Source organism: Mirounga leonina, unplaced genomic scaffold, assembly GCF_011800145.1.
Source record: "Mirounga leonina isolate KUSES-001 unplaced genomic scaffold, KU_Mleo_1.0 Mir_82, whole genome shotgun sequence".
Taxonomy (NCBI): Eukaryota; Metazoa; Chordata; class Mammalia; order Carnivora; family Phocidae; genus Mirounga; species Mirounga leonina.
In genome coordinates, this window is record NW_023270825.1 from 11409623 (window position 1) to 11422957 (window position 13335).

The following is a 13335-nucleotide window of genomic DNA, read 5'->3' on the forward strand; positions in this document are numbered from 1 at the left end:
GCCCTAACACTCCCTGGGGGCTTGGGTGGGGAAGAACAGAAACGTGCCCCTCTTGCTGGCAGCTCCCCCCGCCCCGCCCCCACACCGGGAATCACTGAGTAACTGGAGGGATTAAGATGCGGTTTCCAAAGCAGCAGCTGGTCTGGCCTAGCGGATCGGGGGACCTCTGCAGAGACAACACGCACTCGCTCTGCAGGCCCAAAACCCCAGGCAAGGGGGCCAAAGAGAAGCCGAGGACACAAGGCTGCAGCCCCTGGGCCAGGGCTCCCAAGCAGGGCTCTCGGGGGCCAGTCTGGGCATTCCTGCTCAGCTCCGTGGCTGCCCTCCTGGGCTTTGCCATTCCTCTGGGTGACAAGCCAGAGGTCTCTCCAGAACGGAGTTCTCTACCAGAGCTGGGCCTGGTGTGTGAGAAATCACAGGGAGACCTGCGCCTGCTCTGTCACCCCAAGTCCTCAGCCTCCTGCCATTGGCCTTTTACAAGGGTCAGAGAGGTAACTCACTGCGATTCGGAGGGCTCTGAGCCCAGCAGGCCTGGAGCCTTCCTCGGGAGGCTTGGGGAAAAGTCCCCAGGGCGTGACTGTTGACTCTTGGTTCTTCTCCCTTCTATGCAAATGCAAATCTGAGCCACCTCTCCTCAGGGGCCAAAGGTAAGAGAGGGACAATTTTGGGGGGTGGCGTGGGCAGGAACAAGAAGGGGAGAGCAGTTTCAGTGACGTGGTTGGGGCGGCTCCTGTCTGCTCAGCCTTACCTTGCCCCAGCAATGGCATGGAGGGGTCATCAGAACTGCTCTCACAGTAATCATTACCATCCTCCAGCTCACTGTTGACCGTGTTGCCATTGGCAACGGCCTTTTGTTTGATGGTGAAAAAGGCCTGCATCTTCACATTGTACCTGCAAGTGAAGGCCGGAGGTCAGAGCTTCGGGAGACACCTGGCCGCAGTGGGCAGGTATCCCCACCCCCCAGCCCATGCACACACAGGCGGAAGCCCCTGGGAGTGGCCCGTGGAGCTGACAGTCCCCTAACAGGACCCCGAGAACATCGTGTGGCGGGGGGGGGGTGGCACAAGGAACCTCTGGTCCAAGAACACGACCCATGCCTACTTATGCCCGTCCCAAGCCTGTCCTCATAAAGGAAGTCAGGCCAGCGTCAAGGGCAGGCTCCAAAGAGGTGTCACCAGGCTGGTCCTCCCTCCCACAGCTGCAGGTCCTGCCCCCATGGGCTGCCCGGCGGGCCATGCCTGCACCCCTCCTAGCCAGGCACACCCCCCACCCCCCAGAAAAGATACCGTCTCCAGCTTTGACCCCAGGCCGCCCGCCTCACTGAAAGAGAGCAAGCGGTTCACGGGAGGACAAGCCTCCTGCCCTTGGACAGGTGATCACCCATTTTCACAAAATACTATAAACATTTGATATTAATGTGGGGCTTCAGAGTCTCCTCAAACTCAGTGTTGCTTTTACCTCTTTCTGGGGATGTGGACAAGAAGACAAAACCTGAAGAGGACTCAGCTCAAGGGGGTGTTTTTTTTTTTATTGTGGAAAAATTGGGGGGACATAAAGTTTGCTATTTTAACTCTTTTTCATTTTTAAGTGTCTAATTCACTGGCATTAATCACAGTTCCAGAACATGTCGGGTGACCGTCAGCATAATTTCTGTCGGGTTGCAGCATCGAGAACAATTCTGTGTGCCCATTCATCAATTAACCAGTGATCGGCCCCTCCCCCAGGCCCCCTGGTAATCTCTAACTTACTATCTCTATGGACTGGACTCCCCTGGCTACCCTGCCTAAGTGGAATCATACTATCTTTGTCCTTTTGCGACTGGCTCCTTTCACTTCGCATGCTTGCAGGGCTCATCCCTGTTGTAGCACACGACAGAAGTCCCTTCCCTTTTTAGGGCTGAATAATATTCCTCACGGGCTCTTTTGAGATCACGCTCACCCAGGCAGTTTTGGAATTGCCGCTTGGGTGCACATCCCTGACCCACCATCTGCACCCTCCTTCCTGAGTGACGCCCCCTGCAGGTGGCATTGTACGAAGCCTGGCACAGAAGTGAGGCAGCCTGGCTCTTTAAGAAGAGCAGTATTACATGATCGGGAGAGTTACAGCGCCAGTGAGAAAGAGCGGTCACCCGGGGCAGGGAGGAGCCACGGGGAAAGAGGTCTTGCTTGCCATCTGTCTTGCAGCATCCTCACCCTCCACCCACCAGCCCTGTCTCCTCTGGTCCGGACAGCACCCCCCAAACAGTGTCTGAGCACCCCAGCGGGTACCCTCCAGAGAACCGGAACTGGCTGGAATAGATGACAGCTGGTCTGTCATCAATTTTGTCTGGGCTCTAGCAAAAGGCTAGAGCAGGAAGCGGAACGAGGCATCAGACTGCCCAGCGGGAGAAGAGAAAAAAGCTACTTACTTCATGATCAGAATGTAAAACGCATACAAGATGATGAGCACCAGTCCTTCCCACCTCAAAGAGAGAACGGAGACTGTGGTTAGGGCTGGGGGTGCCTGGGGCCTGGGACTGACAGCTAGGCAGCAGGGAACAGGGCAGGAGGTCCTTTGACCCTCCCCGGCCCCCGCGCCAGGCATGTAGGGGAGGCCCCCCAGCCTGTGGCCAGCTGCCATGTGAAGCTCTCTTGGGGACAGAGAAGGTAAGGGTGGGTTCTTCTCAGAGACAGGGGATCTGCAGGGCTCAGGCAGCATTCCCACAGGTACCTAGAAAACAGAGGGACCAGGACCACCCCATCCAAGGATCCACAGTGGGGAGTGACCTGGAGTCATACCAAATTGGTCCTAAGAGACCTGTAAGCTCACCCGAGATTCTGGCCTGGGACCAAAAAGGCTGTGGGTACAGGTGGGAAAGGGCCCAAAGAACTGTCTGGAGAAAGGGGCCAGCACAGGAGCCTGCAGGGCTGAGCACTGGGGCAGGGCGGGGCGGGGGCCTTCCTGGATGCACATCCAGCTATCCAGCAGATGAGGCGCCCAACCCCCCATGCGGCCAGGATCTTTGCAGCTCAGACCACAAGCCTCTGAGGAGCTACCCAGCTTAATTTGTCTGGTCATCTGACAAACGTGTGCTGAAGGCCTACTATGTGCCAGGCACGAGCTACGGTTGTTTCAGGAACTCTCCCTCTGCTGACAGAAGCTGCAGCCCAGCAGAGCTACAGAGAGACTTGTAGATGACCCCGCTACCGCCACCCCCACTCCACCTAGGCAAAGGAGACCCCCGATGAGGAGAGGCTGCCTGGCTCACATGGTGGGTTAGGGGCCAGGGAGCGGGGTGTGAAAACAAGTTTCTCTGGGCCCATAGCACCTGGCTGCTCAGCAAGGCCTCCTGAGCACATTCCCACAAATAGACACCGATGGGATGCGGACTCGGAATCACTGTCATGAAGAGAACATTTCTATGGTCTATGGATGTAGGATACACATATACAGTGAATACACCCATCTTCCCTTTCAAGTTTCTGCTTTATGTATCTTAATTAAGGAATCATTTCCTATCTCGAGGTTATAAAGGTGAGTCCTGACATTTTATTCTGTTTAACTTTGCTTTTTACAGTGAAAGCTTTAGTGCTTTTTAAAAATATTTTATTTGAGAGAGAGCGAGCGAGCGAGCGAGCAAGCACAAGTGCAGGGAAGAGGGAGAGAGAGAAGAGACTCCCCACTGAGTAGGGAGCCCAACACGGGACTTGATCCCAGGACCCTGAGATCATGACCTGAGCTGAAGGCAGATACTTAACCAACTGAGCCACCCAGGCGCCCCAAAGTGAGATCTTTAATTCATCTGGATTCTCTTCTTGTATAAGGTGTGAGGAAGGGATCTGACGTTATTTTGTTCTGTATAGATCCCTAGTTTCTCCAGCAGTATCTGAGACCCTCTCCCTAACTCACTGCCTGTCGTGACACCTGTCATATCCCCCGGCCAAGAAATGGGCCCGTGACTGGGTTCTTGGTTCCACAGTCCATTTTGGCCTACGTTTATCCCAGTGGAAAAATGCCATACCGTTTTCATTATTCTAGCTTTATAATATACTTTGGTAGAGCAGGAACACTGAGGGAAACAATCTTTGTCACTTTGAAAGGATAAAGGTGCGACTGCTTAGAATGATGCTTTTTACTTTCACAAGTGCACAAGCTCATGTTTGTAAAAATAATCTCAAAAAAGTTTCAACGAACCCAAAGAGGAAGGATAGGACCAAAAAAGGAACAAGAAACAAACGTTTAAAACTTACCACACAATTTCTTCATCATATATGAACTGGAAGGCAAAAGAAACAAAGGGTGGGGGACATATTTATTCCAAAAGAACACACACAGACCCTTAAGCACTCAGAGCTCACACACAGTGCCTTGTTATTTTTACACAAAGCTGGGCTCCTCTCTCCATTTCTGGGTTTCTCAGTGGCAGGTGACCTCTCCTTAGTCGAAACCCATCCCAGCAGATGCGACCGTGTGTGGCTCCAGGTTAGCGTGGGCCTTCCAAGAGAAATGGCCCATGCTTCATTACGCTCCAGGTCACGGATGGGGCCAGCCTGGCAGACGCACAGACTTGCTGAAATCAACACTCTTAAAAACTGAAAGACACCCATCTGTTTGTCTCCCTACGGTACCTACCTATCTATGGTACTCGTGTACATGGGAGGGAAGGGATTTTTTTTTTTTTTAAGATTTTATTTATTTGAGAGAGAGTTAGAGCATGAGCAGGGGGGAGGGGCGGAAGGAGAAGCAGACTGCCCACTGAGCAGGGAGTCCAACTCAAGGCTCGATCTCAGGACCCTGGGATCATGATCTGATCTGAAGGCAGATGCTTAACTGACTGAGCCACCCAGGTGCTCCAAGGGATATTATTTTCTTTAAATAGAGAGTAACCTCTTTGGAGATTCTAAGGGCAAAGGACCCACTTGTACTATTTGAAGAGAGCCCCGGGCTGATGGTGGGGATGCACAGTTTCTGCAGAGGGCACAGTCCTTGCCCCACAACCCCACCCAGAATCTTGGGCACAGACACAGGTGAATGATGCCCCTGTGGTCCAGGGGAGGAGTCCTGGGAGCACCACCAGCCAGGCCCAGTGTGGACAGGAAGGTAGAAGGCTACACCCACCAACTGATCTTGGAGACCAAGGGGCCCTGCATAGGATGCGAGGAGAAGCCAGGGGACCCACGGTGCCCCTTTCCTGGCTGTCATGGCGGGCAGCACACGTGGGAGCTGCCATGGGGAGGCCATTTCTGAGAGGGGTCATCTTGGCTGGGCATCACCGTGAGGCTCCCCAAACTCCAGGCTCTGGGGGAAGTAGCACTCAACAGAGAGGTGCCCAGTGCCCGCCGTGGGGAACGTGAGGACATTTGAGGGGGATGTTTTTAGTTTATACAGCCCAGTGGAGGGCTACTGGCATTTAGAGGCAGGGTGCTGGCCAGGTGCTGACCAAGCTAGAACATGTGAAATACGTCTATCAGAAGGTTTTCCCACATGTGGCACACATCTTATTTAAATGTCTGGCTAAATATTTAGGCAAGTGGTGGGGCAGCGGGGAGGAGGGAGACCTGAGCCCAAAACTTAACTCTACTGTACAAATCAAAGTACTTTTACACAGTTTTAATAAATATGTAATTCTCCAGTGAGGTAGCTATCATGCAAATGGAGGGGCAGGGGGACTTGGCTCTGCCTAGCGGTTTATCCGGGGTCATTCATAATTTTGGAAAATCATGTCATCAATGTCGGCACCACTCACGGGGTCCAAGGTGCCCACCCCGCACCCGGCCTTCAGTCTGTGCAGGTAGATTTCAGGCTCAGAGATTTTTCCATATGGGGCAATGGGTTACATCATCCGGGGTTCTAGCATCTTCTTGCCAAAACATTTACACACTGAAAGATGTATTCTTTTATTATAAATGACTTTTGTCTTTGATAGTTTGGGCATCATATTGATTCTTTTTTTTTTTTTTTTTTTTTGAAACCGTGTACAGGTGAATTATTTTATCTGTAACTTTCGTTTTCAGGATTGTGGTAGGCAGGGGTCCCAGTTGTCTCAAATGGTCCCAGTAACCCTCTGCCTGACATGCATGCCACTGCACCTGTATCTACAGCCTGGACCTAGGGACTGGCTTCTAACAAACAGAATATGGCAAAAGTGATGGGTTATCACCTCCTAGATTAGGTTACAGACTCACTTCCACCCTGGCACCTTCTCACCCTTGCTCTGAGGAAAGCCAGTTAGCGTGGTGAGCGCTGTACTGAGGAGCGGCTGGCCAGGAAGGATTGGAGGAGGCATATCTGCAGCCCCACCAGGGATCCCCAAAGCGGATCCTCTCCCAGGGGAGTTGTATACCCTGGCCAACATCTGTGAGAAGCCCTGAAGCAGAGGACGCAGGTAAGTCACCCCCAGATTCTGATCCATAGACAACAAGAGCAAGAAATACTTGCTGGTTTAGGCTGCTGAGTTTGGGGGAAATTTGTTACACAGCAATAGAGAATTCATACAAGGGATGGGACTGCCCTATACAGCTGGCTCTAGATCTTGTAAGGTTGAGAACAGTCTCTCTGGGGCACATTCCAGAAAATCTGGGCACACCATGTGCATCTGCCCTCATGCCACCACTTCAGTTGAAATGGCTCCCCTGTGGATGGCACACTCCTCGGCAGTAGCCTGCGTCATATGCTTCAATGTCGTGTGCCATGATGTCACCCTAGCCCTCGGGGGACCACAGGGATAATCCCCCTCTTCCCCCCCATACTAACAGACCCTAGAAATCTCTGTTCCAGCTCTTCTGCCTTTCTCCTGTTCTCCCAGGTGCCCACAATGCCTGCCTCTAACCAGCCTCTCTCCTGCTCTGCAGTAAACGGTGAACCCAGAAACTCTGATTCTCAGGCATCGGGCTCTAAGTGAGGCTCTGAGGGCCCCTGAGGAGCAAAGTGCTTGAACTTAACCGCTCGGACCATGTGACACATGCTTTGACGTTTCCAAGGCCTTTTTGAATTCAAGGTGGTCCCTGGATTTGCTCCATAACCAGGGTGTCAGGTATGAGGTTTTCAGGCAGGGGAGGCACGGTGGCAAGGGGATGAATCAATTATGGCGCTGGGGACAGAGACAGGCAGGGGTCCTGTGCCCGCACATGGGCAGGGGGTAACTCACAGCAATGAGCACGATGACAGAGAGGGTGTAGTACACGGAGTCTCGGCACACAGCCCACCACGTCAGACGGACCACCTGCCAAGCAAAGGGCTGTCAGCTGCTGCTGGTTGGGGAGACTGGGGCGGGGGGGTTGGTGCAGGGAGTGGCTTTCTCGCCACCCCCTGAGCCCTGCAGGTGCAGGGATGTGCCCATGGAGCTCCTCCTAACTGTGCCACCAGAAACAAATCTTTCCTGGCTGCTCAAGGCCGCCCAGTGTTCTTCACTATATTTGGGGAACAGAACAAAAGTACAGAATGTTTGTAAGTGATGGCCAAGCTCCTTCAAGGTAACATCTCATATCTCACAGCAGAAGCCCAAGGTCAAGGCAGAGGCCAGAAGTACTTGCTTTCCCCCTGATGCTGGAAGCTTCTGGTGGTAAACTAGCCACACACCTCTACCTCCCTTGGCCAGGTAGGGCCTACTCATGAGTCTCACTCTCTGAGGGTGAGTCTAATGTCCCCACAGCCCTGACGACCAGGAAGATGCTGATGGGGTATCAGCAACAGGTCAGCTTCATGCTCCTTGCTAAGGAGGCCAAAGGCAGGCCTCAGATATTTCCAGAATCTAGCTCAGGGTCAGGGTTATAGGAGGTGCTTCTCAAAGATCTACTGCTACTGAGTGAACGCTCACCCTCGGCCCGGACAGCAGAGCCGACACTGTCCTGCCCTCAGATCCACTGGTGCGGGATGTGGAAGGAACGTCAGACGCCACTTGTACCCGTGAGGACCTGGGCTCGGAAGAGGAAGCTGACTTGCTCAGCCTCATTCAGTCGAGGGCGCATCTAAGGGGCGGCCCTGGGTTCCCCCACTGCTGTCCCTTAGATCACTCTACGAAGGGAGACAAACCACTGACCTGCCCCGCGAATAATCCACAAACGCCAATTATGCACAAGATGTTGAACACAGCAGAGCCCACGATGGTTCCAACTCCAACGTCTCCGTGGGTGATGAACACGCCTGGAACGGGAAAGGTGGAAATCCTCCTGGGCCTGCCCTGCCCCCGACCCAGGCTGCTGTGAGGTCTGTGTCACCAGCCCCATGGATGGAGGGAGTTGTTCTTACCACCACAGTGCCTGTGGGGCTGAGGGGGACGGCAAAACCAGAGAGGAGACAGTGTCCTGGGGACCAGCTACTCCACTCCCCGTTTTTTTTTTAATAGCTTTATCGAGATATAATTCACATGCCATAAAACTCACCCACTTGAAGTATATAATCCAGTTTTTTGGTATAGTCCCAGAATTGTGCAACCGTCACCGCAATCTAATTTTAGAACATTCTTTTTTTTTTTTTAAGATTTTATTTATTTATTTGAGAGAGAGAGTGAGAGCGAGAGCGCGCACAAGAAGGGGGAGGGGAGAGGGAGAAGCAGGCTTCCCCCCCCAAGGAGGGAGCCCGATGCGGGGCTCGATCCCAGGACCCTGGGATCATGACCTGAGCCGAAGGCAGACGCTTAACCAACTGAGCCACCCAGGCGCCCTTTTAGAACATTCTTATCACCCCCAAAAGGAACCCTCTCCCCACCCACTCTTCACTCCACCACATGCCCCAGGGAACCGCTACCTTCTGTCTCCCCAGCTCTCCCGTTCTACAGTTGAGAAAACAGAGGCTCCGAGCTGACAAATGCCCTCACTGGTCAGGTGAGGGGGGGGTCTAGACCCTGGGTCCCTGGCCGGTGGGATTTCTTACCAATAACGGAGGCAAACAGCTCGGGCGTCGAGCTTCCTGCAGCCATGAAGGTGGCTCCGGCGACGTCTTCGCTCAGATGGAGCTTCTGAAACGGAAGTGACCACAGACACTCAGGCTGGGAGGTGGGGACAGCGGACACACTCAGTGGACACTCCTGCGGCCCCAGAAAGCGTGGGGAAACTGCTGTGGCCTGAGCGGGCCGCGTCGCCTCCCGGCACCCCGAGCCCACACCTCCCGCTACTCTGTCGGCCACCCCACCCGGAGTCCCCTGTCCCCCTCCCCTGTCAGTTTCTGCTCACTCTCCAAGCCCCTAAATGAGGTCTCCTCTCTAGGGGTACACCCAGAGCCACCTGTCCCCTGGGACAGGTGAAAGAGTCTGGTCCTCCAATTAACGAAGCGCAGATCACCCAATGAGGGTCCGAGGATTATGCCCTTGCCTTCCCCACCAGACGATGAGGACAGGTTGGCCTTTTTTTCGGCCTTGGGTTGCCAGCACCTAACACAGAGTCTGGTACGCAGTGGTGCTCAGCAAGGAGCCACCTCCAGGGCCCACGCAGACCCTGGGTACCACACAGACTTCTCCAGGAACCTAGAGGTCCCAGATGCACAGTCTGGCCCTTGCATTCCAGAAGGCCTTCTCCATGGCAGACCCAATGCACAGCTGCTCACGGAGACGAAGACCCAGACACCCTCTCTCAGGGGATGAGGCAGCATGAGGTAGGGCTGGAGCTCTGTCAAGACACATTCTGCTTGGCAAGGCCGTGCTCCAGCCACAGAGGCCAATCCTCTGATCAAGAACGTGGTGCCGGGGGCTTTGGATGTTGGGAGAAACCACAAAGATTCTGGATCTCCCTGAACACCAACCTGAAGGCACCTTCTCTGTGGTGCTCAGAAGGTGTCTGGGCAGGGCTCGGTCTCCTCCTGCATCCACCTTCCAAAGTACCCTGGGCAGCCTGGGATTAGCACAACCTCCCTGCTGACCTTGCTATAGGAAGGGGTCCCTCAGAGGGGTCGGAGCTCTGGACTTCTGTCAAGCACTGACCCCCCAGGGCAGAAGCCTGACCACCCTAACCTCATCAACCAGGAGAGGGTTCCACAGAAGATGATCTGCCATCAAAGCATCTCCAGTATCTTCTAGCACAATACAAACCATGCTACATCCTGTTCTGTCTTTGCCTGGGCTACTCCTTCCTCCTGAAACACCCTTCCCTGCCCTCTCTGCTTGGAGAAATCCTCACCACTGCGCAACCTTGGACCAAATACCACTTCCTCCATGAAGCCCTCCTAGGCTTCTCCCCAACAGAGACACTGCATCCCTCCTTTAGGCTCTTCAGTCTTTTGATGGCTCTCACTGAGCCCCTTCTAGGGGATTTGCCCATAGATCCAGGAAAATCCCCTCGCTCACGTCTGTGTCCTTACAGAGACAGGTAACCTGGAGGCGCACTTCCACTGGGCACTGTCCTGTGCATTGGTCGCCCATCCCCAGAGGACATTTCCTGATTCTCTCCTTACGCTCTTTGGCCGGCTCAACTTACTCATTGACCCACCGTTCGGTCTGAGCCGGTGAGAGGTGGAGAGGTGGGCAAAGAGAGACAGGGGGAGGGGAAGGCCTTTGCACACCTCTGTCACATCCCTCACTCTTCAGGAGGCCCAGGTCAAAAAGTCCCTCTTCTGTGCTAAGCAGCATGGAAGCACCTGTCCTAACCAGCTCTGTCTCCGGCTGCAGATGTCACAACAATAACATGGCCTCAAACAGCTGAGAGATTTCACAGGGACAAACTGTGCCAAAGCCCAGAGCCATCTACACATAGTAGGTGCTGGAAACAGAGGTAGTTTTCCTTCCTTGGTTAGAAGCCAAGGGTAAGGCAGAGCAGAGAGACACACTGGAGCCTTTTTTTTTTTTTTTTTTTTTTTAAGATTTTATTTTTAAGTAATCTCTACACTCAACGTGGGGCTCGAACCCACAACCCCAAGATCAAGAGTTACATGCTCTACCAACTGAGCCAGCCAAGCGCCCCAGCACTGGAGTCTTGCATGTGAGGAGAGAGAAGACAAGAAAGTCAAAAGTTCACAAAACAATTAGAAGGAGAAAATGTCAGCCTGCAAACATTGGACCAAAGGGTATTCCCTGCTCAGCCTCGGCACCCTCCTCCAAGACACAGATCCCCACCTGTACCTGCCACCTGCTGCTTCGGGAAGCCAGAGGTTCTGGGTGCTGACTGCCCACCAGGAGCCTTTCTTCTGCCAAATCGGGGAGAGGACACCCTCTGCCAACTCTACTCTAGGGCTTTCAAAGCCAGGCTTTGCCGTGGCCACACTAAGCGTGTGGCCAATGACCACCAGACTGCTCCGTGCTTGGTCCTTCTCAGTCTGGCCCTGACGTGTCCTATGTCCTGGGTCGCCCCAGGTCCCCTGCCTCCCTGCCCGGCTTTGCTGTGGGATCCCAAGTCCCCTCTACATACCTCACAGATCTTCTCTAGAGACGGAACAAAAAAGTCATCGCAGACTATGGCCAAGGCGTAGAACATGTACAGAGCCTGAGGAGGAAATGGGGGAGATCGTCAGCGAAGGCACCTGCTGCCGAGGAGGCACGGCCGGCCAGCTGTCGTGCCCTGAACCGGGCAGCCATCACCTGGCCAAGGCAGAGGCTAGATGCATGGAGAGAGACACAGAGGAAAATTCCAACACCAGAGAGACTTGCTCCCTCAATCCCCTCACGAGCAGACGGGGAAACTGAGTCCCAGGGAAGGGAAATAACGTGCTGGGCAGCAAAGGGGATGAGAGCTCAGGCCACGTGGTCTTGGGCTCCTTCCTCTCTTTGTAAAGCACCAGCTCTCTCCCCGGCACCAGAGTCTGCTCTTGAAAGGCCAGATCTAACACTCAGGGCTAAGAAGGAAAGCATTTAGAATCACCATTTTAAGAGTTTAAAATGAGAACAAGCCTGATCTTCCCCCTTCATTTTTAGTGAAGGCACCATTTCCTTCTTACCACCCGGCCACCTCCTTCTGGAATGAATGGCAGCTGGAGAGCCAGCAATTTCTGGAATACTACCTAATGTTGGCAAAGGTTAAAATACACAAGCCATTCACACATGGAGGTTCATGGAACGAAGAGTCCAGATTCTACTGCTGATTCTAGGACTGATTTGCCATGTGACTTTGGATAAGTCACATCTCCAGGGCTCAGTCTCTTCATCTATCTGATGACAGAGTAAGAACAGATCAGTAGTTTTCAAATGGTTTTATATACAGAACCCCTCCCTGTCCTGTTCATCCAACATGGTTTCACTGAGCTCATCCTATGGGCATCAGGGATCCATGGTTAACCTGCCAGGAAATGCCTCTGCATCCTGTAACTGACCTTAGTGGGGCAAATAGGCAAATAACGTGTAACTGTTGGGGAAAGGCCAGTGCAAAGGTCCTGAGGTAGGAGTGTGCTTGATGCCCTTGAGGAATAGCAAGGTGACTAATGCAGGTAGACCAGAGTGAGACTGAAGTGGAAAATAGAGGATATGAGGTTGGAGGGACGGGCCAGGCCCAGAGCCCGTGGACAGATGGGACTTTGTGTGCTAAATGCCGAGGGAAGCATTTCTTTCTTCAAAGACAAAGTGATATGGATGCTCCGCTCACAAAAATGGGAAGGGCTGGGCTGCTTCAGCAAAAACAATTGTGAGGTGGTTGGAGTAGCACACTAATGAATTGTGATTAAATAAACTGGAAGATGTATCAGCTGTGGCCAAGGCCTCTAAGGCAGGTGTCTACTGCAGTCGAGGCACGGCTGTCCCTGGATCTGACTCACTACCTTTTGGCGGGGGGGAGCAAAAAGAAACAAATACTGGGGGTTATGGGTGAAGGAGAGAGAACGAGGGGAGAGAGATCCTGCTATAAAAATCTCAGGATACAGACTTGAATTCACACCCCCAGAAGCTCCCCCGACATCATCTTCCAGGCAAAGGGAGGCCGTAGCTCTCTTCATGGCCTTGGAAACACTTGAGAGAAAAGGAGGTCAAGACGGTTCCACACTGCTCTGGCAGGGCAACTGAGACGCTTCCTAGCACTGCAGACAAAAATGGCTCCAGGGGCGCCTGGGTGGCTCAGTCGTTAAGCGTCTGCCTTCGGCTCAAGTCATGATCCCAGGGTCCTGGGATCGAGCCCCGCATCGGGCTCCTTGCTCTGCGGGAAGCCTGCTTCTCCCTCTCCCACTCCCCCTGCTTGTGTTCCCTCTCTTGCTGTGTCTCTGTCAAATAAATAAGTAAAATCTTGGGTGCCTGGGTGGCTCAGTCGTTAAGCGTCTGCCTTCGGCTCAGGTCATGGTCCCAGGGTCCTGGGATCGAGCCCCACATCGGGCTCCCTGCTTGGCGGGAAGCCTGCTTCTCCCTCTCCCACTCCCCCTGCTGGTGTTCCTGCTCTCGCTGTGTCTCTCTCTGTCAAATAAATAAATAAAATCTTAAAAAAAAAAAAAGGCTCCAAAGCTTGAGCCTTTTCT

At 53.4% G+C, this 13335-nt stretch overlaps 1 protein-coding gene across 2 annotated transcripts in view; it reads right to left on the bottom strand.

The window, feature by feature from the left end:
• Positions 1-13335, bottom strand: part of SLC24A4 (solute carrier family 24 member 4) — a 165605-nt gene that overhangs the window by 45235 nt on the left and 107035 nt on the right. The window contains exons 4-10 of one of the 2 annotated variants that reach the window (XM_034992497.1): positions 11313-11387; positions 8851-8935; positions 8018-8121; positions 7127-7201; positions 4230-4255; positions 2408-2461; positions 806-891 (exon numbers count right to left, since the gene is read on the bottom strand). In XM_034992497.1, coding sequence (XP_034848388.1) covers positions 806-891; positions 2408-2461; positions 4230-4255; positions 7127-7201; positions 8018-8121; positions 8851-8935; positions 11313-11387 — 505 coding nt within the window. Of the gene's footprint in view, positions 1-748; positions 892-2407; positions 2462-4229; positions 4256-7126; positions 7202-8017; positions 8122-8850; positions 8936-11312; positions 11388-13335 lie in introns of both variants that reach the window. The other variant, XM_034992496.1, reaches the window with a different exon arrangement.